A 27,582-nucleotide genomic window follows, 5' to 3' on the forward strand; every position below is an offset into this window, starting at 1 on the left:
TCAAGGAATTGAACTGGCAACCTTGTGGTTGAGAGCCCGTGCACTAACCAACTGAGCCATTCGGGAGGCAGCTCAGCTCAAGGTGCCGTGTTCAATCTTAGTTGCAGGGGGCAGAGCCCACCATCCCTTGTGGGACTCGAGGAGTTGAACCGGCAACCTTGTGGTTGAAAGCCCCCTGGCCCATGTGGGAATCGAACTGGCAGCCTTCGGAGTTAGGAGCATGGAGCTCTAACCACCTGAGCCACCGGACCGGCCCTCCTTCCATTTATTTTTATCTTCAGTTTCTTTCTTCAATGTCTTATTGTTTTCTGAGTACAGGTCTTTTACCTCCTTGGTTAAATTTATTCCTATTTTATTCTTTTTGATTGTAATTGGGAATATTTGTAAATGGAAATATTTTCTTAATTTTTCTTTCTGATGGCTTGTTATTGGTATATAAAAATGCAACTGATTTCTGAATAGTAATTTTGTATCTTGCTACTTTATTCATTTTTTCTGATAATTTTTTAATGGAATATTCAGGGTTCTCTAGCATCATGTTATCTGCAAATAATGACAGTTTTACTTCTCCTTTTTCAATTTAGGTATGCTTTATTTTTCTTCTCTGATTTCTGTAGCTAAGACTTACAAATACTGTGTTGAATAAAAGTGGTGAAAATGGAATCCTTGTCTTTCTGATCTTAATGAAAAAGCTTTCAGCTTTTTACCGGTGAGTATGATGTTAGCTGTGGGTTTGTCATATATGGCCTTTATTATATTGAGGTATGTTGCCTTTATCCCCACTCTGCTGAGAGTTTTTTATAATGGATGCTGGATTTTGTCAGATGCTTTTTCTGCATCAATTGATATGATCATATGATTTTTTGTCCTTCATTTTGTTGATCATGTGTTCTAGCATGTGAATTGATTTGCAGATATTGAACAAACCTTGCATCCCAGGAATAAATCCCACTTGATCATGATGTATGATCTTTTTAATGTATTGCTGAATATGGTTTCCTAGTATTTTGTTAAGGGTTTTTACATGTGTGTTTACAGGGATATTGGCCTATAATTTTCTTTTTTGTAGTGTTTTTGTTTGTTTTTGGCATCAGGGTAATACTGGCCTCATAAAATGATTTTGGTAGCCTTCCCTCCTCTTCAGGTTTGGTTGGAACATTTAGTTCATTTACATTTAAAGTAATTATTGATAGGTATGTAGTTACTGTCATTTTATTATTTATTTAAAAAAATTTGTATTGGGGAATACTGGGGAACAGAGTGTTTCTCCAGGGCCCATCAGCTCCAAGTCGTTGTCTTAAATCTAGTTGTGGAGGGTGCATGCAGCTCACTGGCTCATGTAGGAATCGAACTGGCAACCCTGTTATTCAGAGCTTGTGCTCTAACCAACTGAGCCTCTGTCTGCCCCAGTTATTGTCATTTTGTTGTTTCCTGATTGTTTTTGTAGTGATCTGTTCCTTATTCTCTTGTTCTCTTGTTTATAGCAACCTATTTTAAGTTGATGGTCACTTAAGTTTGAACACATTCTAAAATCACTACAGTTTTTACCCAACCCATCCACAATTATTTTTGTCATCGTTTACTTCTTTTGTGTTTATATATATCCCTTAATTGTTGTAATTACACAGGATCTTCCTACTTTTGTTTTTTAACCTTTGTACTAGCTTTATAGTTGGTTGATTTACTGCTTTTATTATGTGTTTGCCTTTGACAGTGAGAATTTTTTCTTTTCTATATTTTTTAATTCATATTTTTTCTCTCCCTTTTTTAAAAATAAATTTTATTGGGGAATATTGGTGGACAGTGTGTTTTTCCAGGACCCATCAGCTCTAAGTAGTTGTCCTTCAAGCTAGTTGTGGAGGGTGCAGCTCAGCTCCAAGTCCAGTCACCGTTTGCAATCTTTAGTTGCAGGGGCCACAGCCCAGCATCCCATGCGGGAATTGAACCAGCAACCTTGTTGTTGAAAGCTCACGCTCTAACCAACTGAGCCATCCGGCCGCTCATCTGGCAGCTCATTGTTTTCAGTCTAGTTGTGGAGGGCGCAGCTCACTGGCCCATGTGGGAATCGAACCGGCAACCCTATTCAGAGCTTGCGTTCTAACCAACCTGAACCATCTGGCTGCCCTGATCTTTTCTTCTTAAAGGAGACCCTTTAACATTTCTTGTAATACTGGTTTAGCAATGATGAACTCTTAGTTTTTTCTTGTCTGGGAAACTCTCTCTCCTTCAATTCTGAATGATAGCCTTGCTGGGTAGAGTAATCTTGGTTGCGGGTCCTTGCTTTTCATCACTTTGAATATTTTGCGCCAATCCCTCTGGCCTGAAAAGTTTCTGGTGAGAAAGCAGCTGACAGTCTGTGGGAGCTCCCCTGTACATAACTAAACGACTTTTCTCTTGCTATTTTTAGGATTCTCTCTTTGTCTTTAACCTGTGGCATTTTAATTATGATGTGTCTTAATTATGAAGTGTGGGTCTCTTTGGGTTCATCTTGTTTGGGACTCTCTGCACTTCCTGGACTTGTACGTATATTTCCCTCACCAGGTAAGGGAAGTTTTTGGTCATTGTTTCTTCAAATAGGTTCTCGGTCCCTTGTTCTCTCTCTTCTCCTTGTGGTTACTCCTGTAATATGAATGTTGTTACACTTGATGTTGTCCCAGAGATCCCTTAAACTATCCTTTTTTTTTTTAATTCTTTTTCTTTTTGCTGTTCTAATTGGGTATTTTCCATTACCATATTATCCAGATTGCTGATTTGATCATATGCTTCCTCTAATCTGCTGTTGATTCCATCTCATGTATTCCTCACTTAAGTTATTCTTTATTTCTCACTGGTTCTTTTTGTTTTCTGTCTCCATTTTTATGTTTCCCATCTCTTTGTTGAAGTTCTCCCTGAGTTCATCTACTCTTCCCCTAAGTTCATTGAGGATTCTTGTAACCATTGTTTTGATATCTGCATCTGGTAGATAGCTTGTCTCCATTTTGTTTAGTCCTATTCTTTCAGGTGGGACATCTTTCTTTGTTTCGTCATTTTGGCTGTCTCCCTCTATATTTTTTTCTGCGTATTAGGTAGATCTGCTTCATATCCCAATCTTGGCAGAGTGGCCTTATGTAATAGATATCCTGTGGGGCCCCATGGTGTAGTTTCCCTGGTCACTGAGCTGGGTGCTCTGGGGGTATTCACTGTGTGGGTTATATATGCTCCTGTTGTAGTTTAGCTTTGATTGCTGTTGGCCTGTTGGGTGGGATTGTTCCTTAGGCTAACTGGCTGTGAGGAATGGCTGTGACTACAGCAGATGAGCTGTTGTGCTGGGGCAACTCCATGGAGCAGGATTCACTTTAGCGGGGCTGTGGTGCCTTCTGAGTCCACCCTTTGGGTGTATCATTTGTGGAGCGGTTGGGTGGTACTCTAGTGTGGTCTGAAGCTGGCCATTGAGTGTATTGGTTCTGGGGCCTCTTGGGAGGGACTCTGGTTCAGGCCTGGGTCAGCCGTTGGCCGTGCGCAGCCCAGGGCCACCTGGTAGGAGCTAAAAGTGATCTTCAGTTGGTTGCTGCCTGTGCTGGGCTTCAAGGCACCTGGGAGAGGCTAGGCTGCAAACTGAGGCTGTCTGCCTCTAGTGCTGGGCTTGGAGCCGCTTAACAAGAGGTATTGGGCACACCAAAGCCAGCTGCAGCTTTTTGGGGCCTTGTGGACCTTTGAAAGATTTTTAGAAGAGTCTGCAGTGCTAGCTGAGGAGGGCTGCTTGTGTGGAGGAGCTGCTGGAAGAGATTTGGGACAGGCTTGTGAGTTGGGTGGAGTAGGTGTCTCGGAATCACCAGGGTGAGGTGAATGGTGTTAGCCAAATTAATGAGGAGTTTGGATTTGGCACCTGCCTGCTGCCCGGGTAGGGGGAGGGCTCAAGAAAGGAACAATGGCATCTGCCAGCACTTCTGTCTGGGAGAGAGCTGCCCTAACCCATACCCCTCTAGCCATTGCCCTGAAGCTAATCAGTTCAGCTCCATATGTCCCTGGTGCTTTTTGAGCTGCTGCCCCAGTGCTAGAGCTCAGAGTGAGTGAGTTTGTGTGAGTGAATCTGTGTGTGGTCCCTTTAAGACTTGTAGCGCTTAGGTTTCCAGCAACATTCCATCTCACTCAACCACAATCCCTGTTTGGTTTCACAGCCAAATATGGGAACTTCTCTTCCCGGCACTGGAGTCCTGGGCTGGGGAACCTGATACGGGTCTGGAATCCCTCACTCTTCAGGGGGGACCTCAGCAGCGAAGATACCGCTCTCATTTCTTAACTGCCACAGCACGGGTTTGGGACCTGTCCAATGTGGCTTCTTCTTTATATCCTTAGTTACAGGAATTGTGTTCATCTAGTCTTTGGGTGGTTCTCAATGATGTTTGTTCTATAATTTAGTTGTACCTTTGATGTGGTCATGGGAAGAGGTGAGCACAGCATTTACCTACTCCACCTTCTTGACCAGAAGTCTTTCCCCTCCTGATTCTTAATTGCCAGACTGTGGGTGTGGGTCCTGCCTGTTCCACGTCTCCGCCCCTTCTAACAGTCTCGAGTGGCTTCTTTATATCCTTAGGTATAGGACTTCTGTTAAACTACCCATCAGGTGGTTCTTAATGATGGTTGTTCTATAATTTAGTTGTAATTTTGATGTGGTCTTGGGAGGAGGTGAGCACAGCATTTGCCAAGTCCTCCATCACGACTGGAAGTCCTTGATGCTGCTTTTCTAACAAGCACCCAGATGATGCTGGTACTAATCCTTGGGCCACACTTTGAGTATCAAAATCCATGCTGGAGGAAAGCAGAATGCCAAATTCACCAAGCTATGTGATCTGGGAAGACTTCTCTAGGGAAGGTGAAATTGTAGCCGGGTTCTCAAAGGATAAGTTCGATTTGGATAGGAAAAAAGAGAAGCAAGGGCATTACATGCCGAAGGAAGAATATGCAAAGACCCAGAGACAGGAAGGAGTCCCATGTGTTTGGGAACAATGAACAGACTGGCTTGGCAAGATGTAGGTACAAGATGGAAAAGAAGAAAAGAGTTTTGATAGGTAGCATGAAAGTTGGTTCTTAATTGTCTGATCAGGTATCACCCAGATGGGCCTTTCCATTTCTTGCATCCACTTGTCCCCTCTCAGAGGGGACCTCTGTCCTTCTAGGGGGATGAAGGCCAGAGTCAGGACACCTGAATAAGTTCTGGGAGGCGATATGTGAAGTAGGAAAAGGGAGGAGTGTGGTTGACTTCATTACCCTAATTGTCTTTGTGAAGCCTCGGGACTCCTTCCTCCCTCTCTCATTCCCTCACTCACTCCTCCCTCCCTCTCTCCCATTCTTCCCTTTCCTTCCTCCCTTTTTCCCTCCCTCCTTTTTTCCCCCTGAAGTTATAAGGCAGTGGGAAACTGAGCCTTGAACATCGTAAGTACTAAAGGAATATTTGCTGATCGACTGAGTGATTCTGAGGCCTTGTCTCTTTTCTCTTAAATCAAGGAACGTTTTCAGCTCAGTTCAATGTAAGAGTGTATTGCATGACTTACGTACTGAGACTTGGGTATGCTTCTGTGTTGCTGCAAGGAAGCAGAATACTTGAGCCCTGAACTCAAAGAGTTTAGTATTATTCTGGAGCAGTGGTTTTCAACTGGGGGCAATTTTTGTGCCCCAGGGGACATTTGACAATGTCTGTTGACATTGTGGTTGTTGCATCTAGTTGGTAGAGGCCAGGGAGATGCTAAACATCCTACAATTTACAGATACCTCCTCTCCCCGCCACAACAAGGAATTAACCAGCCCAACGTATCACTAGTGCCAAGGTTGAGAAACCCTGCCCTAAAAGAACAAGGCTAACAAATAGAAACAGAACTTTGATGTTGGAAGGCCATACTGCTAGTTAAAAGCAGGGCAAGGACTGAATCCTGGTTTACCTAGTATAATGTTCTGCCTGCTGCCATTTAGAATCAAATGGCATTATATGACAATACTTTATCTAGTTTCACCCCCACTAATTCTGATTCATACGCCATACTCAATTGTTTGTATGGTTTGCAACTTCATTTCTTCATATTCATGTTAGTCCCTTTGCCTGGAACATATTTCTCTCATTTCCTCATCTGCATAATATTTCACATCTACTCCAGGAACTCTTCACTAATCTATAACACCCAGGTTGGATTAGAAGCCACTTCTTTATTCTTCCATAGATAGTCTTTAGTATCTAATAATGAAATTTTCTGTTTTTATGTCTGTCGTCCTTAGAAGTTAGGTTCACTCTTCTATCCTCACTGCCTAGCACAAAACAATGTCAGTCATAGACACGAGCCAAGTAAGTGGTTAGAAAAGGGAGAGATGAGTAGGGAATAGAGTGCTGGGGAAGGCTTCATAGAGATTGTGGCACTTGAAGCTTCCTGTAATACCTTGAAGGTATTGATGACTGTGTGAGTACCTGATGTTGGGCAGGGACAGTTCTAAGACAGTAATGGATTTTTTCTGGTGGTGTCTTTCTACAGGTTGATATGTCTCACCTCTCCCCAGAGGAGCAATGGAGGTAAGTGTGATAGTATGGGCCCCTTAGGTGGGAACTGTAGATTAACACAACTAATAGAGTTGTCTGTCTACCCCTTTTGCTTCCTTGTCTGTGGGAGGCAGTGACTCATGACCAGTAGGATAGGTCATTTGGGATTGTTTTCCAGTACCTGGGTCACTCCTGGGTAGTTCCCTTGGTCCTAGGGAGTAAGTACTGTGTTTCCCCGAAAATAAGACTTAGCTGGACCATCAGCTCTGATGCGTCTTTTGGAACAAAAATTAATATAAGACCTTATTTTAATATAATATAAGACCGGGTCTTATATGAGACCGGATATAATACAATATAATATAATATGTATAGTATAATACAATTACAATACAAATACAACACAATATCGGGTCTTATATTAATTTTTGTTCCAAAAGACACATTGGAGCCGATGGTCCGGCTAGGTCTTATTTTCGGGGAAACACGGTAGGTAATGACACATAACCACCCACCTGGGTTTGAATACTAGTTCTGCCATTTCCTAGCTATGTGATCTTGGGCAGGTTACTTAACTTCTCACTGCCTTAGTTTTCTCCGTTTGTAAAAGGAGGATCAAAACAGTACCTATACCTCACAGAGTTGTGAGGACTGATGTATGTGAAATGCTTAGCACAGTGCCTGGCGTGTAGTAAGCTGCCCGTATCACCTGCTCTGAAGGCGATTCTTGTCATTAACGTCATCATCATTATCCGTAAAACAGGGCAGAGGGCTCTGATTGAGAAAATGGCAGATGTGTTTCTGATCTCAACTTGCTACTAACCTGCCATGTACCCAGAGTAGTCAACTAATATTGATCTTATTGTCTTCATTTCTCATCAGTAAAAGAGTTTCAGAGTGCTTGCCCCACAAACTTCAGAAGATGGCTGACAAATGAGCCAAATCCATAAAATTTAATAGTGAGAAAAAACCTTTTAGATTAAAACTATAGATTATAAAAATATAGAATGGCAAAGATATTAAGGCATACAACAAGCCCAGCGAGGTTTGAGATGATTTTAAGCTTAATATGCACCAGTTGTGTACCTCAGCTACCAAAATATTCCAGATAATTTGGAAGATGTTTATAGAAATATACTATCTGCCTTAAGGGAGGTGACAGTGCCATTATGCTCTGCTTCACTGAGGCCACACTGACTATGTTGTAAATGCTGCATGTTAGGAAGATCTTTAGCTAGATAATGTCTAGAAGAAGGTAACCAGGATTAATGTTCTCCAAATTATGTTATATGAATAGTGTTTAAAAGATCTAGGACTGAAAGGGTCAGGAAAATGGTGATAGGAACAGGATAGTTTTTTTGTTTGTTTTAAATCAGATCATGAGAAATCTTTGAAGGGACAGCACTGAGAAAGAGGAGTGGATATGTCCTTTGTTCTTTCCTCCAGAGTATAGGATTAGGTCCAATGGATTGAAGCTGTGGGAAGACAGAGTTTGTCTCTATCAGAAACATCTTTAATAACTATGGTATATTGGGAGATACTGAATCTCCTGCCTCTTAAAGCATTGGAATTTTATTTCTTCATAAGCACATCGGAGTACCTACTATGTGCCAGACATTTCTGGTTCTAGATTAGATTACCTTAAGAGGCATATGTTCTCAGCCACTGGAAGTATTCAAACAAAGGATTTCAAAAATAATTTTTGCATTTGGTGGACACTTGAACTAGATGACTTCTCTGGTCTTTTCTAGATCCTTTCTTTCATTTCTTGTGCCCATCCATTCAGTCACATACTGTCTGAAAGAAATTTATCCCTTGTTATCTTTATAACTCCCCACAGTCCTTAGGTTTTTAAAGTGTTTTTCACCCTTTTAGTTTAGCTTATTCTCACAACAACCATATGAGAGAGGCAGAAAAGATATGGACTACTTTTGACAGATGAAGAAATTGTGATGTAGAGATGTGTATTTTTTTGGCCAAATCCACAAAAGTGTGTCTAAATCTTAAAGTTTCTGACTCCTAACCCTATTATCTTTTTGTCAGAGTCTCTCAGCCAGGGTAGCGTTTTATGTAAAATGAACCCTTCGGTGCTGTGGCTGGCTGGCTCATGGACATTTGGTTGCACCTCCCAACTTTTCATTATGAAAAATTTCAAACATACAGAAAAGATGAAAGAAGTGTACAGTGAATAACCTTACACTCACCACCCAGATTCTACAATTAACTTTTTGCTATATTTGCTTTATCATTTATCTATTTGTAATTTGTCCCACTGGGTTCTTGCCTTTAGGAATTCCATGAAGATACCATTTATGTTGTCCTTTCCCTCCCTCCTTAATACCACCATATATGGAATATTTTTTATAAAAGCTCCCGACTATGGGATACATTTGTATTTAGTTTTTTGTCTTACTCCTTCCTCACTCTTCTCCCTTGGCTGACTCTGACCCAGAGTGGTCAGACTGACTATTCTCTGTTCTTAGAGGAAGACTTTGTTGGTATTGGCCAAAGGAATCGCTTGCTGCCAGGGCAAGAGAATGCCAGCCTTAGGTTAAATAAGAGTTTCCAGTTGTACACTCCTTGAGTCCCCATGGAGGCTTTTTACCTGTAGGTGCTGATGGTGAAGTCATTCTTGAATTAGGATAAATTCAAAGCAGTCTAGATTTTTCAGGCTGTAACTCGTCTTCAGGATTCCTGGTCCTGACAGAGAGGTGAGGACAAATAAAGCAAATCTTTAAGCCTGGAATAGCACACATTTGCAATGCTATTCCTTTATTGGTATCATAAATATCATTGACTAAGAGTGTGAGACTTTATGGCTATAATCTTCTCTTTGGGTTACTTTCTTCTTCCAGTGACAGATTGAAATAGGACTGAAATGGGCAGTGTCCTTCTCCTGGGATCTCTTTCCTGCTGCAAGAAAGATGTCAGCTGTATCTGTCATTGGGGGTGGGCAGCAGACCACCCACTTTTAACCCCAATAGATGAGTTTGGTGCCTGGGGCCTGTAGACCCCTGTTCTATCCCAAAATGCTTGTCCTCTAGGGCATGTGTATTTCTAGCCACTGATTTGCACAATACCCTGCAGCGGCAAAGCATAAGAGTGTGTTGTGAACTACGGACTGGTGGGATATCCCTGGAAAGCACTGCCCCTTTACCAGCACACCATCCCTGACCTGGCTCACCCCATTCGTTTGGCTTTCAGGGTCGAGCATGCACGCATGCACGCCAAGCACCGTGGCCATGAAGCCATGCATGCTGAAATGGTCCTCATCCTCATCGCTACTTTGGTGGTGGCCCAGCTGCTCCTGGTGCAGTGGAAGCAGAGGCATCCCCGCTCCTACAATGTAAGCTATTTTGACTCTTTCTTCTTGTCTGCCAGAGATCCAGTCAAGAGACCCTTCCTAAGAATTCTAGGATCCAGCCTAACCCAGGCTCCAAGTAGGTAGAGAACGGGCAATAATAATGAACTTTATGCATGCATGGTGAGTAGTGTATGGTGGGTGTGTGTTTAAGGTGCAAGTGATTCAGAAAACAGGGATAGAACCTGAAACTATTTTTATGGTCAGAAAAGATAGGTCCTTCCTTTTAAACATTTTGGCACATATTTGTGAAGAAGGTATGCATTAGGAACTATTCAAATAGAGGGAGAAGTGGTCACTTGACTGGGAAGACCAAGCCTTCAATAAATCCTACAGGTAGTATTTAGGTTTTTTACATTTTTTCTTATTTAAGGCAATAATGGAGGAAATAAGGAACAAAAACAAAACATACAGAGAACATATTGCTAAATGGCAGAAGTAAATCCTTCCTTACCAGTAATTACTTTAAATGTAAACAGAGTAAATCTTATTAAAGGCAGAGATTGGTAGATTGGATTAAAAACCCACGATCCATTATGTTGTCTGTAAGAGACACACTAATTATAAAGACACACAGAGATTGAAAGTGAAAAGATGGAAAAGGATATTCCATGTATGCCAACAAATTGAATAACCTAAAAGAAATGGATAAATTCCTAGAAACATAAACAATCTTCTAAGACTGAATCATGAAAAACAAAATCTGAATACACTGATTATTAGTAAGGAGACTGAATCAGTAATCAAAAATCTCTCACCAAACAGCATTCCAGGACCAGACAGTTTAACTGGTGAATTCTACCAAACATTCAAAGAATATTTTAATAGCTGTCCTTCTCAAACTCTTCAAAAAAAAACTGAAGAGAAGGGAATGCTCCCAAACTATTTTCTGAGGCCAGCATTACTGTAACAGCAAAACCAGATAAGGACATTATGAAAAAGAAAACTACAGACCATCATCATTGATGAACATAGATGCAGAAATCCTCAGCAAAATATTAGCACATAAAATTCAACAATACATTAAAAAGATCATACATCACGATCAGGTGGGATTTATTCCAGGATGCAAGGCTGGTTCAGCATCTGTAAATCATTGTGATATAGCACATTAACAAAATGAAGGATACAAATCATATCATCTCAGTAGATGCAGAAAAAGCTTCTGACAAAAATCAACATTTATTTGTGATTTAAACTCTCAACAAAGTGGGTATAGAAAGAAAATACCTGTACAAATGAAGGCCATATATGACAGATCCACAGCTAACATCATACTCAGTGGTGAAAAGCTGAAAACTTCCTCTAAAATCAGGAACAAGACGAGGATGCCCACTCTGACCACTTCTGTTCAACATAGTATTGGGAGCCCTAGCCACATCAGTTAGGCAAGAAAAAGAAATAAAAGGCATATAAATTGGAAAGGAAGAAGTAAAGCTTATCATTTGCAGATGACAGGATACTATATATAGAAAACCCCAAAGACTCTAGTAAAAAACTGTTAGAATTACTAAATGAACTCAGTAAAGTAGTAGTAGGATACAAAATCAATGTACAGAAATCTGTGGTGTTTCATATATTAATAACATTATCAGAAAGAGAAATTAAAAAAACAATCCCATTCACAATTGCATCAAAAAGAGTAAAATACCTAGGAATAATTTAACCAAGGAGATGAAAGGCCTATACACTGAAAAGTATAAGACACAGATGAAAGAAATTGAAGAAGATACAAATAAATGGAAAGATATTCTCTGCTTATGAATTCGAAGAATTAAAATTGTTAAAATGTCAATACTATGCATAGCAATCTACAGATTCGGTGCAATCCCTAACAAAATTCCAATGGCATTTTTCACAGAATTAGAACAAATAATTCTAAAATTTGCATGGAACTACAAAAGATCCCGAATAGCCAAAACAATGTTAAGAAAGAAGAACAAAGTTGGTGGTATCACACTTCCTGATTTCAAACTATACTACTAATCTGTAGTAATCAAAACAGTGTGGTATTGGCATAAAAACAGACACTCAGATCAGTGGAACAGATTTGAGAGCCCAGAATTAAACCCATATATATATGGATAACTAATTTATGACAAAGGAGCCAAGAACATACAATGGAGAAAGGACAGTTTCTTCAATAAATGGTGTTGAGAAAACTAGACTGCCACATGAAAAGAATGAAACTAGACCACTGTCTTACATCATACACAAAAATTAACTAAAAATGGATTAAAGACGTGAATACAAGACCTGAAACCATAAAATTCCTAGAAGATAATGTAGGTAATGAGTTGCTTGATATTGGTCTTAGCAGTGTTTTTGTGGATATGATTTAAAAGGCAAGGGAAACAAAAACAAATGGGATTACATCAAAGTAAAAAGCATCTGCATGGTGAAGGAAACCATTGGCCAAAGAAAAGACCACATACTGAATGGGAAAAGATAATTGAAAATCCTATATCTGATATGGGGTTAATATTCAACATATATAAAGAACTCACACAACTCAATAACAAAAATAAACCAATTAAAAAATGGGCAGAGTATCTGACTAGACATTTTTTCAAAGGAGATATACAGATGGCCAACAGGCACATGAAAAGATGTTCAACATCACTAATTATCAGGGAAATGCAAATCAAAACCACAATAAGATATCACTTCATTCCTGTTACAGTGATCATTATCAAAAAGACAAGAAATAACAAGTGTTGGAAAAGATGTGGAGAAAAGAGAACCTTAGTACACTGTTGGTAGGATTGTAAACTGGGTGCAGCCACTATAGAAAACAGAGTGCAGATTCCTCAAAAAAGAATAGAATTACCATATGACCCAGCAATTTCACTTCTGGGTGGTGTTTATCTGAAGAGTACGAAAACACTGATTTGAAGAGATATATAGAGAGCATTATTGCAGCATTATTTACAATAGCCAAGATATGGAAACAACATAAGTGTCCATCAGTGGGTGAATGGTTAAAGAAGATATGGTACATATATAAGTACACAATGGAGCATTACTCAGCCATAAAAAAGTGAAATCTTGCTATTTGTGACAATGTGGATGGACCTTGAGGATATTATTATGCTAAGTGATATAAGTGAGACAAATACTATATGATTTCACTTGTGTGGAATCTAAAAGCAAAACAAATAAATAAACAAAACAACAAAAACAAGCTCATAGATACAAAGAACAGATTAGTGCGTACCAAAAGGGAAAGGTGTTGGGGGTAGGCGAAATGGTGAAGGGTGTCAACTGTAGGGTGATAACTAGATTGTAACTGTAGGATGGTAACTAGATTTTTAGTGATCACTTTGTACTGTATACAGATATCAGAGTATAATATTGTACACCTAAAACTTACATCATGTTATATACAGATTTTACATCAATTAAAAAAAAAAAGAAAACATTCACCTCACCCAAAATAAAAGATATTCCATGCCAATGATAATCAAAAGAGAGCTGTGGGGGAGGATCTTAAATATTGGACAAAATAGACTTTACTTCAAAACAAGTTTACAAGAGACAAAGAAGGACATTATTTATTTTTTTTAAAGATTTTATTGGGGAAGGGGGGAGAACAGGACTTTATTGGGGAACAGTGTGTACTTCCAGGGCTTTTTCCAAGTCAAGTTGTCCTTTCAGTCTTAGTTGTGGAGGGCGCAGCTCAGCTCCAGGTCCAGTTGCCGTTGCTAGTTCCAGGGGACAGAGCCCACCATCCCTTGTGGGAGTCGAGGAATCGAACTGGCAACCTTGTGGTTGAGAGCCCACTGGCCCATGTGGGAATTGAACCGGCAGCCTTCGGAGTTAGGAGCACGGAGCTCCAACCGCCTGAGCCACCGGGCCAGCCCCGCAAAGAAGGACGTTATTGATAAAAGGTTCAATACAGCAGGACAATATAATAGTTATTAAGGAGCCCCAAAAATATGTGAAGCAAATATTGACAGAATTTAAGGGAGAAATAGTTCTGTAGTAATAGTTGGAGACTTCAAGACCCTACTTTCAATAAAGGATAGAACAACGATATCAATAGGTAGTAGAGAACTTGAACAACACTGTAAATTAAACAGACCTAACATACTACATATACAGAACCCTACTCACAACAACAGAACATAAATTCTTCTCAAGTGCACATGGAATGTTCTCCAGGATAGACCATGTTAGGCCACAAACAAGCCTACATAAATTTTAAAGGATTGAAATCATAGATTCAGGTACTCTGCATTAGGGCATGTCAGGTAGTATACTGGATTTTTTTTTACAGTTATTATCTTAGAAGTCTTTAACCTTTTCAAGTATGACAACCAATTTTTAACATAAAAAACTTGGCAAACACCCACATGATGATAGTTGAACTTTGAAAGAATACATAAGCACATATAATAGTAACAATAGTTAATATTTGATGAGTTCTTCCTATGCCAGCCACTGTTCTAAGCACTTTATATATACAGACTCAGCGAATCCTCTCAATTACCCAATAAGATAGGTACTGTTTTCTCCAACCACAGATGAGGAACTAAGACAGACTAAGTAACTTGTTCCTGTGATAAAACCATTGTTTGAACCGAGATGATTTTATTCCACTTTTCAGTCTTAAATCCCTAAATGATTCTTTTTCTCTAGTGTCTGCTTTTTCAGACCTCTTGTAATATGGCCAAAGGTGCCCAGGGGTCTGTAGCTCACAGGATGGAAACTGCTGCATTGTCTTTTTCAGTCTTCCTAGTAGCCCATAAGCTAAGTGCAGTGAATAACTGAAGCCCGGAGGGTTGAGGCATGAAGGGGATACTAATAGAGCCAGGATTTGAACCCACGTCATTTGCTTCATATTTCAGAATTTCTACTGTACCATATGTTACATCTGCTTCCCACCAAGGAAACCAAGGGATAATCTGGAGCATAGGAGGGAGAGAGGCTAGTCTTTGCCCTTGAGCCAGCACAGGTTCCAAACATTACTGGCCTATAGCCAGCTCAGGTGTTGGCATGCACTACAAATGGAGCCGTCTGTACCTTCAGGTCCAAGTGCGTGACCTGGCACCACATGGCACCAAGGCTTTTTTAACTAGGCGCTATCCAGCAGACTAAGCCACCTCGGGCTTCATGTCTGGATCTTGCCATCTGAGACGAGTACCTGTTTCTCAGTGTGTGGTTATAGTGCCTACTCTGTAAAATGGGGATTACCAAGACGGTTTCGTGGAGCCTGGTCAATTAAGAAAACTCATAAACCAAGTTAGAGGGAGACCCCTGGCAATTGTAGACTTGTATTTAGAAATAATCTTAAATAATGTTGGCTAATCTGCAAAGCTTTTTAAAAACCTACTCTGAAGGAATGAGGACACATGTACTGCAGTGGTTTTCAGTAAGTACTCTCTTTTTAAGCTGTGGAATCCTTTTTTCAAACCGTGTCTTAGGGAAACTCCCCATGTGGAAAACACAGCCTTAAGAGGCTGCTCTGCTTGATTCAGGGTTGGGTAACCCTGACCCCTCTGCTTCCTTCTCAGGAACCTCCGCAGGACTCATCAGAGTGTTAGAAAATCACTGTTAGAAATTCACCAGTAGGAGATGTGACTGTAACTTAACGGGGCTAGTTGTATAAGGAACATGCACAATCATCTAACTTTACTGCCACTACTGCCATGCCCTGTAAGCATGTTGAACTTCACTGGTGAGAGGACATGCTGACATTATGGCGTACGTATTGTGATGGGAAGCTTAAACCTATATCTTTGGAAATTTGTCACAGGAAATCTGTAGTGTTCCGCTTTATGCTGCTATTATTCAATAATGATCTCATTGGTTTTGTTAAAACTTTTATTATTAACTTGTGTACAATGAATATTTTTACTGCTTTAATTGAAATACTAACTTTGGAAGAAGAAACATTGCCCAAGATGTCTGTACACAGTAGCATCTCTTATCCTTTTTCAAGGTTATCAGAAGTCGGAGCTGTTTGCCTTGGAGGCAGTATAATACAGCGGAGTCAGACCAATCTGTCTTGATTAGCTAGCTTTCTCATTTCTCAGCTACATGACTTTAGACTTCTTTGAGCCTCAGTTTTTCTTATCTCTAGGTTGGGGTGATAATACCTACTTCATGGATTACGAATACTAACTGTTGTAATTCCACTCCTAAGAGAAGAAGCTCAAGACGTAAAAATGTCTTCAGGTACTATTTTATGTGGAACAGGAATAGGATTTTATTTTTATTGAGGACAATTTCACATAACAAAATTCACTATTTTAACCATTTTAAAGTAGATAATTCAGTGGTTGCCTACTTTAGTATACCCAGTACTTGTACAACTCTTGCCACTATTTAGCTCTAGAACATTTTCATTACCTCAAAAGGAAACACCATACCCATTAAGCAATCATTCCCCGTTTCCGGTGAGACCCTGGCAACCACTAAACTGCTTTCTATGTATTTGCCTATTCTGGATATTCATGTATAAATGGAATCATACAGTATCTGGACTTTTGTGTCTGGTTTCTTTCACATAGCATAATGTTTTCAAGTTTCATCTATGTTGCAGTATCTATTAGTATTTTATTCCTTTTTATGGTTGGATAATACTCCATTGGGTGGATATACTACATTTTGTTTATTTATTCATAAGTCAATGGACATTTGGGTTGTATCCATCTTTTGGCCATTGTGAATAGTGCTCCTATGAACATTCATTATGAGTTTTCATTTGAACACTTATATTTAATTCTGGGTATACCCTGGAGTGGAATTGCTGGATCATATTTAACTCTATGTTTTAACTTTTTGAGGAAGTGCCAAATGGTTTTCCATAACAGTTGTACCATTTTACATCCTAACCCACAATGTACACAATGTATTAGATTCCAATTTCTCCACATTCTCACACCTTTCTCTTTTTCTTTCTTTCTTATTCTGTTTTTGTTATAACCACCCTAGTGGGCATGAAAAAGTGGTATCTTGGGGTAGCGAGTTGGTTAAAGTGTGGTGCTAATAACACCAAGGTTACCACTTTGATCCCCGCATGGGCCGCTGTGAGCTGCTCCCTCCTAAAAAAATAAAAAAAATTAAAAAGTGGTATCTCATTGTAGTTTTGATTTGTATATCCCTAATGACTGAATGATGTTGAGCATTATTTTATGTGTTTATTAGTCATTTGTATATCTTCAATGAAGAAATGTCTATTCAAGTTTTTTGCCCATTTTTAAATTGGTGTTTTTGTCTTTTTGTTGTTGTGTTGTAAGAGTTCTTTATATCGTTCAGATACTAGACCATTATTAGATATATGATTCACAAATATTTCTCGTTCTGTGGGTTGCTTTTTTACTTTCTTGATAGTGTCCGTTGATGCAAAACATTTTTCAGTTTGAAGTCCAATGTATCTATTTTTTTCTTTTTTTACTGAATATATTTGACATACAACATTGTGTGAATTTAAGATGTATAACATTAATTTGATACATTTATATATTGTAATGATTGCCATTGTAGCAATATTTAGTGCCTCTATCACATTATATAACTATCCTTTCTTCTTAGTGGTTAGTATAATTAAGTTCTAGTCTCTTAGCAAGTTTGATGATTATAGTACAATATTGTTGTCTATATTCATTATACAGTTAACCTAATCCTTGAACAACACGGAGGGTTAGGGGTGTCGACCCCTGCACAGTCAAAAATCTGCGTATAACTTTTGACTCTCCAAAAGCTTCAATTGTCCCTTGATATTTTTGGGAGGGTTCACTCCAGGACACTCCACAGATAGCAAAATCTGTGACCTCATGTTCCTTATATAAAATGGCAGAGAGCAATGCATACATTTGGCCCTTGAATCCTCAGATTCCCAACTGTGGGTAGAAAATACTGTTTTTGATCTGTGGTTTGTTGAATTCGTAGATGTGAAACCCAGGGATACAGAGAGCTGACTGTATATTTATTGAAAAAATCCACATATATGTGGTCCCACCCAGTCCAAGTTATTCAAAGGACAACTGTACTGTGCATTAGATTTCTATGGTTTATTTACTATTTGTTGCAACTTTGTACCCTTGAACCTATTTTTCTTCTGTTGCTTGTGCTTTTAGTGTCATATTTAAGAATCCATTACCAAATCCAAGATTATTACGATTTACTGCTATGTTTTCTTTGAAGAGTTTATACTTTCATCTCTTACATTTAGGTCTTTGCTACATTTTGAGTTAAATTTTTTGTAAATGGTGTGAGATAAGGGTCTAACTTCATTCTTTTGCATGTGGATATCCAGTTGTCCAAGGACCATTTGTTGAAGAGTCTTCTTTCTCATTGAATGGTCTTGGCATTCTGGTCAAAAATCAGTTGACCATAGATGCATGATTTATTTTTGTACTCTCAATTTTGTTCCATTGAACTATATGCTATGCTAGTACCACACTTTTGATTACTATGTCAGTGTAGTAAGTTTTGAGTTGGAAAGTGTGAGTTCTCCACATTTGTTCTTTTTCAGAATTATTTTGGCTATTCTGGGCCCCTTGTAATTTCATATTAATTTTGAGGTCAGTGTTTCAGTTTCTGGGATGAAAAAACAGCAGTTGTGATTTTGATAAGGATTGCACTGAATCTGTAGATTGTTTGGGGGACTGTTGCCATCTTAGCAATATTAATCTTTACATTCATAAACACGGTTGTCCTCTCATTTGTTTCAGTCTTTAATTAATGTTTTGTAGTTTCCAGTGCGCGAGTCTTACACCTCCTTGGTTAAATTTATTCAGTATTCTTTTGATGCTATTGTGAATGGAATTATTTTCTTAATATTTTTTTGGATTGTTCATTGTTAATATATAGAAATACAACTGATTTTTGCATGTTGATTTTGTGTCTTGCAACTTTGCTGAATTTGTTTATTAACTCTTAATAGCTTTTTTGTGGATTCTTTAGTATTTTCTATATATACAATCATGTTCTCTGCTTTACTTCTTTTCCAATTGTATGCCTTTTATTTCCTTTTCTTGCCTAATTGCTCTGGCTAAAATTTCCAGTATAGTGTTGAGTAGTGTTGAATGAACTCAGAGAGAGTCTAGAGGGTTTGCCAGGAATAAATGCCAAAGATTTATACAAGAGTCTTAGAGTTTGCAAACTAGAAACACAGACAAAAACCCAGAAGTGTTCTGAAGAAGGAAGAAAAGTTAAGAGTTCTTATTGTAAAAGTCACATCTTTGAGAATAATCAGTCCTACATTCTTGGCCCTAGGACTGGTCCAGGATGGTTATCAGTCAGAAGTCAGGTTATCTGGAAAATGGATGCTGTGGTCTGTTGGATGGGGACCAGGAGGTCTGATCACATCCTGAGTCCTTTAGAGGGTAGTCAGAAGGTTATATGCAGGTAAATAAATGGGCATTGACACAGGACTGGAAAGTTCAAAAATTTACGTTACTAGGCTAGTTAAGACAAGAAAAGGCGTGGTTTCCTCATGCCTCAACATTCATAATGTTAATAGTCTAGCAACTTGTTTAAAGTGACTCCATTTCGTATTTTCCCTAACTTCACTCTTTCTTCAGTAGTAGTGGTGAAATGGGCATCATTGTCTTTTTTCTGATCTTGGGAAAGGGTTCAATCTTTAACTGTGTTAACTGTGGGTATTTCATAAATGACTTGCATCATGTTGCGAAACTTCCCTTCTTCTGTTGCTCGTTTGTTGAATTTCTCAATGCTTTTCCTACCTGGAGATGATCGTGTGGTGCATCCCTGGAATAAATCCCAGCAGGTCGTGTGTATAATCCTTTTAATATTCTGCTGGATTTGGTTGCTGGTATTTTGTTGAAGATTTTTGCCTCTATATTCATTAGGGATTTCGGTCTCTAGTTTTCTTGTCGTTGTTTGTCTTGCTTTGGTATCAGAGTAAGGCTGACCTCAGCATGTGTTAGGAAGTGTTACCTTCTTTTCGGTTTTCTGAAGAACAGAATTTTGGTGTAGTATAAAAAGCTTTGAAGTGGGAATCAGGTGATGTAAAATCTATTTCTAGCACTGCTGCAAATTAGCAGTGGACCTTGGACAGATTACTTCCTCCCTCTTAGCCTTTCCTCATTCTCATGTTTCATTCATCTTTAAAGTGAAGTTTAAGACTAGATGATTACTAACGTCTCTTCAAGCTTTTAAATATTTTTTTCATGTTTGTTATTCTGTGGAACTCCAAAGACGCAAATTAAAGCTAAGGAATGAGTTTTAAGAATACAGATCTCAACTAAGTATTATGAAGAAATTTTCAACAGTGAGAGCTATTCCACAATGGAATGGACTGTCTTTGAAGGGAATGATCTTCCCATCACAAGCTGTGTTTTACTAGACAACCCACCAAGGATGATGTGGAGGGGAGTTTTGTGATTTTTATGGAATGATTGCCTGGACTTATTCTAAGGTTCTGCCTCTCAGCTCTAAAATCTGTATCATATTGACTTACTAAGGAGAGGAAGGCCTGTCTTGTTCTTAGAGGACAAAGCCGACCTGTCTAGAGACAGAGGGTGAAGTTTTGTTTTGTTTTTGTTCTGATTACAAATATTATACATGTTTTCTTATAAAAATTGCAAACAATATGTGATATAAAAACCAAAAGTGCCCAGAGAGAGCCACTGTTACTAATATATTACACTTGCTGATTTTTTCTATGCATATTTAATATTTATAAATTTTTAAGTGTTTATGACATCCATTAGGTTCTGTACCATTTTTCACTTAAGACTATCTCTTAAATATCTATCCATATTAGTATGTATGTCATCCTCTTAAACTAGTAATGTATAGCGTAGTATTCTTTTAAATAGTTTTTTTAAACTTCTGTTGACAGACATGTTAATTAATAGTTTTTCACAGTTATATAATCATTCAGTAAACTTCTTATATGTATAATTTGCATAGCTTGGCAAACATTTCTGTAGAATGAATTTCTAGAAATAGAATTGCCTGATCAAAAGATATATACATTTTAATTATTAGTGGATCTTGTTAAATTGCCCTCTAAAAAAGTTACAGCAGTTAATCTCACCAACAGAGATTAATAATGCTGTTACCCAGTGTTAAAGGGAAGATAATGAATCATCAGTATTTTTAATCTTTGTCAATCTAATAGGGTGAAAATATCTAATTTATTAAGTATTTCTTTTTTATTATAAGTGAGGTTGACCATATTTTCATCATTGGTTCTTCTGTCATTTGTCTTTTCATATTGTTAGTTAGTTTTTGTATTTGCTATTTCAATTTTTATTAGGGTAATACATATTATAGTTTCAAAGTCACACAGTTTTGCAAGGTTTAAAAAGCAAAACACATCAGTCCTCTGCCTTAACTCTGCCTATGCCAGATTCTTACTTCGGCAGCAACCACTTTTAACTTTTTAACTTATTTTCTGATACTGACTTCTGTATTTTTTAATAACATGATTTATTTTAAATAACATGATATATATACTATTTTACTTTTAAATATTATATATTTACTTCCTATTATGGAAAGTGATACGTGTACTGTTACACTATACCCCTCACATACACACTTTTCCTTTTCCCAATTTTTAGTTAAATAAATATTCCTTATTTACATTATTATGACATGTAAATATTATTCACAGATAAGCCTCATGGTGTATTTGGGCACATTTCCTTTCCTTGCTTGGGATTCTTTTGGAATATTTCTTATTGATTATAAGAGCTCTTTGTATGTTAGGAATAAGCGTTTTGACTTATATGCTGCAGGTATCTTTCCCCGGTTTGCCATCTGATTTATTTATAGAATTGGTACAGAGATTTTTATAGACTAAATTTATGGACCATCCTGTGGGCTGAGCATTCTATTATTTGCTGTTCTATTTGGATGACCCATCTTGTTATTCCTGGTTTTCCATCCTATGCAAAAGTTGTTTTCCCTGCCTAGACAGATTTTAGGTACTGGTTATAGCCACCAGTTTTACAATTATTGGGGAACCCTCACCCTCAAATCTGTTCTAGGTTAGAGGTGGATTCTAGGGAGGAGAAGCAGAGTAGAAACATAGTTGGAACATTGCTAAGGCATGCACTTCACTATTACATAAACATAATTAATAACACCAGCTACCACTAATTGAGTACTTTATAATATGCCAAGTATTTTGCTATGAGGTAGGCAGTATAATTTTTGCCATTGGATGGATCTAGAAACTGAGGGTCAAAGAGGTTAACTGAGCTCCACTCAACCAATGATTAACAGTCAGGATTCACAGCTAGTCCATTTCACTCCCATGTCCTCCCCACTAATTCATGAGGTCTATGTATTTGTTCAATTAGAATATATTCTTTGATCCCTTATGGTGCTTTCACGTGAATCATCCCTTGATCCAGCATATCCACCCTGTATATGTTACCTGTCCATTAGTCACTTAGTAGCTATCTTGGTTATCAGATAGATTAAAGATCTTAATTATGAAAAGCAAAATTATGACGGTAATAAAAAACATGGAGGCAAATAAATAAAGATTTGGTAAATTTGATTATATTAAGGATTTTTGTTAATATAAAAGATACCATGGGCAAAGTTAGCTGATTACAGAATGGGAGGTTAGTAATAATTTAAAACTGACAATAAATTAATATCTAGACTATACATAGTAACTCTTTCAATCACACTAAGAACAATGCACAATTTAAAATTTATCAATTGTTTATTTCTGGAATTTTCTATTTAATATATTTGGACCAAGGTTGACCACAGGTACCTGAAACCATGGAAAACGAAATTACAGTTCAGGGGGAGCTACTGTACTGAGTGGGAAAAATAACAAACAGAAAGATATACAGCACAGTGCCAATTAATAAATCAAAAATATATGCACACAAAAATACAGCTTGTAAAAAAAGATACAAAAATATATATATATATTAAACACATTAGAATGCCTAGGGTGAGGAATGGAAATAAAAAAGAATCAAAACAAAGCAGCTCTCAGAGATGTTGTGTAAAGGAGAGGCACTGGAATTGTTATTGAATAGTAGAAATATGAACTGTTCAAGATTAGGTATCAGAGCTTTTTCCAAAAAAAAAAAAAATGCTTCTTATGCTATGCCAAGAAATGATGGACACTATTGATAAGGCTCTGTTTCTCTCAAATTGAATGAAATTTTCTGTTCTTCACTAGTGCTGGCTGTCAGCCAGCCTTTCAGTAGGCACCCATGACTACTGAGTGGAAAAACACTGGCTCTGTTCTCTTAGACCAGGTTTCTCAGTAAGGAGACTATTAACATTTTGGGCCAGATGATTGTTTATTTTTGTGAGTGGTTATCCTGTTCCTTGTAAGGATGTTTAGCAGCATCCCTAGCCTCTACTCATTAGATGCCAGTAGCACCCCCTCCCCCAGTTGGGACAACCAAAAGTGTCTCCAGACATTGTCAAATGTCCCCTGGGGAGGAAATTCACCCCTAGTGAGAAACACTGCCCTAGACTCTAGGACCTAGGGCAGCATAGATGTTGCCAGCCACTGATTATGAGCAAGGATGCCAGTATGGTTTCACTGAAAAGTATCAAACTTCTCTCTGTAACTTAGGAGTTCAAGTCCAACTTTCTTGTTAAAAAAAACTTAGTCTAACTGCTATTGGAAACAAGAGTTCTTACTGTTTTCTGTATTTAAATTTCAGCTGCTGTTCTTTCTAATATCGGTAACAATAGTAATAATAAACTGCTTATAGTTTGGATTTGTTGTGTTTTTCAAAAATGCTTTTCTCATCTGCTATCTCACTGAAACCTCACAACAGTTTTATAAGATTGTCAGAATAGAAATTTATCTCCATTTTTCAGAGTAGTAGACCAAAGTGCAGAATCCTGAAGTGATTTGCCAGGAGCATATGACCACTGAATTGGAGAGCTGGACATAAAACTCAAATCTGATTCTTGGTTAAGGTCTCTTTATAGAACATTCAACCTTATTTATTTATTTATTTATGAGGGTTTCTCAAAAGCTTTGGGAAATTGTCAGGTTTGTGCCATTGTTTCTGTTTTTAACTTGCCTGATTTTTCATTCTTTAATTACTTTTGCCCAAATTCTTACCTTGGATTTCAGGCATTTTCACAACCTTTACTCTCTACATCATCTTGCCTCCTCAGCCTTTCCAGAGTTTCCGCACAAACCCAGTGAGGCAGGACTTGGAAGACAGAAGATCTGGACTGGAAACAGCCCAGGCCAAACTCGCTTTTTGGCCTCTCTCTATCTCAGTTTTCCTCATCTATTCGGAGTCTAATATTACTCACTCCTTAGCGCCCTCAGGAATGTTAGGGGAAAGAATAAATTTATGCCTGGAGAAGTATCCTATTTTTAAAAATCTCCAAGGAGAAGTTTTCATCATCTCTGTCTGTTAAGCAAATAGAGCATCTTTTTAAACTCATGTCCCGTGAACTGCTATTCCCTCCTGGAATGGATGAATGGCAACATCTCTTAACCTGGAAATCTTTTAAAGTACTGTAGATTTTTCTCAGACCAAGAGTTACCTTAAGAAGTTTACTTGAATGTGGCTAGAGAATGCTGACTAAGATGATAAAGGGTTGTAATCCACTTTCTATGAGAAAAAATTTTTTTCTTCATACAATATGATAAAAACTTCTGTGATGCAAACCAGCCTCTTCCTCCAGAGTCTTGCCTAGCTCTGTAGGTTCATTTCTCACACCTCCCTCAAATACTCGTTGTACTTCTCAAGCATACCATGTTGCCTCATCATGGCACACTCATGATGCCTTTCTCCACCTACATCTTCTAGGCCATCAGGACAGAGACCAAAGATTTCTTCTTCAAGAAACCTTCTTTGGTTCCCTCACACTGAAGGAAGCGTCTCTTCTCTACTTTCTTGGCGACCATGCTTACTCCATTATAGCGCTTGTTATACTGCGTTTATAGTTATTTGTTTCTCTTCAGCAGATGTAACTTCTTAAGGAGGTTTTGATTTTTCTCTCTGAATTCCACAGTTCTTAGTGTGGTGTCTAGTAAGAGCTCAATAAGTATTTGCTAAATGACTGCTTGACTGGCTCTTTTGCCTGGAGAGGAGAAGACTTAGTGAATAAATACGTAATTTTGGGTACTAGGAGTAGTCATGAGAAACAGGGTGTAAATTTACTCTGTCTCTCTCTGAAGGACAAGACTTAGACCCCAGAGGCAGAAGGGGGGCACGCAGAGGCAGATTTTTCAGAGAGTCAAGACTTATCTAGCATATTTATTAGCAATGGAAGGGTCTGCACATGTGGTAAAGTTGACCATTTGCCAGGGGTGTGATAGGAGGGGATTGCCAACCAAGTTTCTACCCTGTAGGATATTCCAGCAATGTGTGGGGTCTTACCAGGTTGCAGAAACTACATGGAATATATCTGCTTACTGGGCCTCTGGACAATCTTCAGACAGCTGGAGGCAACAGCCATACCTTCCTGTAGTTTTCTCTAGGCCTAATATCCCAATGCCTCTAGCTGTTCTTTATGTTCTTTGGTTCTTAAACCCTTTATAAGCTTGGCTGCTCCCTATCCGTGCTTATTTGTCTGTTCTTTGTACAGTGTGGTCCCAAGACCTGATTCCAGGGCCCCGAGGATGCTTTGACAGAGCAGAGAACAATAGAGCTGCCGCCTCCTTCTTTCAGAGTCTATTCCTAGTTAAGCAGCATGAGGCTGCTGTGACTTTTGTGGTAGTGGCTCTGTTGGCATATATTCCTTGGCAATTTGTGGTCAACCCCTACATCTGTTTTGTATGAGCTGTTGTTAAGCCACTCCTTCCCTATCCTGTACTTGGGTAGTTGGTCAGGTTTCATCATATCGCCTTGGTTCTTCATTTCAGCTTATAAGCTCATAGAATGTTAGTGCTAGAAGAACTCCAGAAATACGCTGTATTCATTTTGGTACTGCTTCTTCTGTGTTCCATGTTGACTGCCTTGTTGCTTTCTTCCTCCCATTCTTTGTGCTGTCCACAATTTGGTAAGCAGATCCTTTGTATTTTCATCCAAATGATTCATGAAAATACTGACCAGAGCTGTGGAGCATATCCCAGACACCTTCCAGTGGACTTCTGTCCATTTATCAGCATTTTTTTTTTCAAGCTGATTGTTTTATTAGCTGTGAGTCTCTTACTTTGTTCTACTACCTGGACATGTAGTTTTAATTTCCTCCTCACTATTCTTTGTAGGCCATGCATGGTAGGTGATCCTTGCCCCCACAACATAGGGAGACACAGAAGTGATGAGAATCCTGCAAGTGAAAAATACCATGCCTCAGCAAACTGGCAAGGCAGCTGGTGCCCAGAGCAGGATGTCATCTGGGAGCTCTTTTCTGCCTTTTCATGAATTGTAGTTTCTGAGATGAAAGAAATGTAAAACAATGACAGTTCATTGTTAGCATTGCTAGCCCTTGTTAACATCTAACATCCTTATCGTATCATTGTGGAGAGATAAGTGTGATATTACTGTTCTTATCTTCCAGATCAGAGAAGTTGGGATCGTCCTTCAGTAAATGTTTGCTGAATGAATCACTGGGTCAGTTTCAGGCTAGTCTTCCTATCAAGTTCGTATTTGCAGATTCAGGAAAAGAAGGGTGAATGGCTTTCACTTTTCCCTCTACCTGGCCAAATCCAAGTGTCCTTCAGAACCAGCCAGAACTCTGCCTCTTCCAGGCAGTCTTCCCTGACAGCTCTGGCCCACTCTGCTACATCTCTCCTCTGAACTCTTATGTCAGTACTCGATGCTTTGGATGGCTGCCCAATTCATGCGTTTGTCTCATCACCCCTGGAAGAGAAGTTATGACCAAGGCTTCCCATTATTTTGTGTCTTTCATTATTGAACTAAATGTGTCTGCATAAAGTGTTGCCACAAGATGGCACCAGAGTCCCTGCCATTTTCTGAGAATCTTGAGTAACTTTCAGCCGTTTATTGCCAAGCAACCCATTAAAAATGCTTTAATGAAGAAGATTCAACTTATTTATTAAGCAAAATGCCAATAAATAACTAGAGTAGAAACAAATTTTAAAAATTAACCAGGCAGAGTTGTAACTTACCGTTTTTCACATGGTAAACCGTTTTCTTCACTTGGCCTCTGTGGCCTGCCCCTTGTCAGGCACCGGGCTTTCAGCCCAGCAGCTGTTTTCTAAGCCCAGAACAGAATCTGGCTTTCGTGCCTCTCAATGGAGAGTGCCTAGATACCTGAAAACGGCTTCAAGTCCTTGGTTTGTGTTTTTAGGTCTCTTACTTTTCCTGGAAAAAAATTAAATATTATAATGAAATTTCTATAACCCTACCACTTTTAATATGTTGATTATTTCAGTTGCCTCATTGCAGTCTTTGCTCCCTTGTGTATATAAGTTTATGCCGTTTTGATCATGTGATGCCATAATAAGAACTTTTATTTACTGAACACTTACTATGCATTGTGCTTGTTTTACATACATTACTTCTATTTAAATATAAAAGCTATTATCCTGAATGCTTACATTGTTTATTACATTACTTATATTGAATATTTATCTTGTTAGACACTGCTCAAAGAGCTTTCCATGCATTAACTTAACCCATACAACCTTATGAGCGTAGATATTGTTAACCCCATTTTACAGTTCAGAAAACTGAGGCTTATTGGGATTAAGTGACTTGCCTAAGTAACAGTAGCTGTATTGAGATTCATATCTACATCTTTTTAATTCTAAAATCTCTGGTCATTTCACTATATCATTACTCTTTGTTCATTTGTTCTTTAATGATTTCTATTT

At 38.5% G+C, this 27,582-nt stretch overlaps 1 protein-coding gene across 2 annotated transcripts in view; it reads left to right on the forward strand.

The window, feature by feature from the left end:
- Positions 1 to 27,582, forward strand: part of RNF121 (ring finger protein 121) — a 74,541-nt gene that overhangs the window by 26,879 nt on the left and 20,080 nt on the right. Inside the window, exons 1-2 of one of the 2 annotated variants that reach the window (XM_033120145.1) lie at positions 6,502 to 6,535; positions 9,707 to 9,848. In XM_033120145.1, coding sequence (XP_032976036.1) covers positions 6,504 to 6,535; positions 9,707 to 9,848 — 174 coding nt within the window. In that variant the 5' untranslated portion in view covers positions 6,502 to 6,503. Of the gene's footprint in view, positions 1 to 6,501; positions 6,536 to 9,706; positions 9,849 to 27,582 lie in introns of those variants that run through there. The other variant, XM_033120143.1, reaches the window with a different exon arrangement.

This window comes from Rhinolophus ferrumequinum, chromosome 11 (assembly GCF_004115265.2).
Source record: "Rhinolophus ferrumequinum isolate MPI-CBG mRhiFer1 chromosome 11, mRhiFer1_v1.p, whole genome shotgun sequence".
Classification (NCBI taxonomy): domain Eukaryota; kingdom Metazoa; phylum Chordata; class Mammalia; order Chiroptera; family Rhinolophidae; genus Rhinolophus; species Rhinolophus ferrumequinum.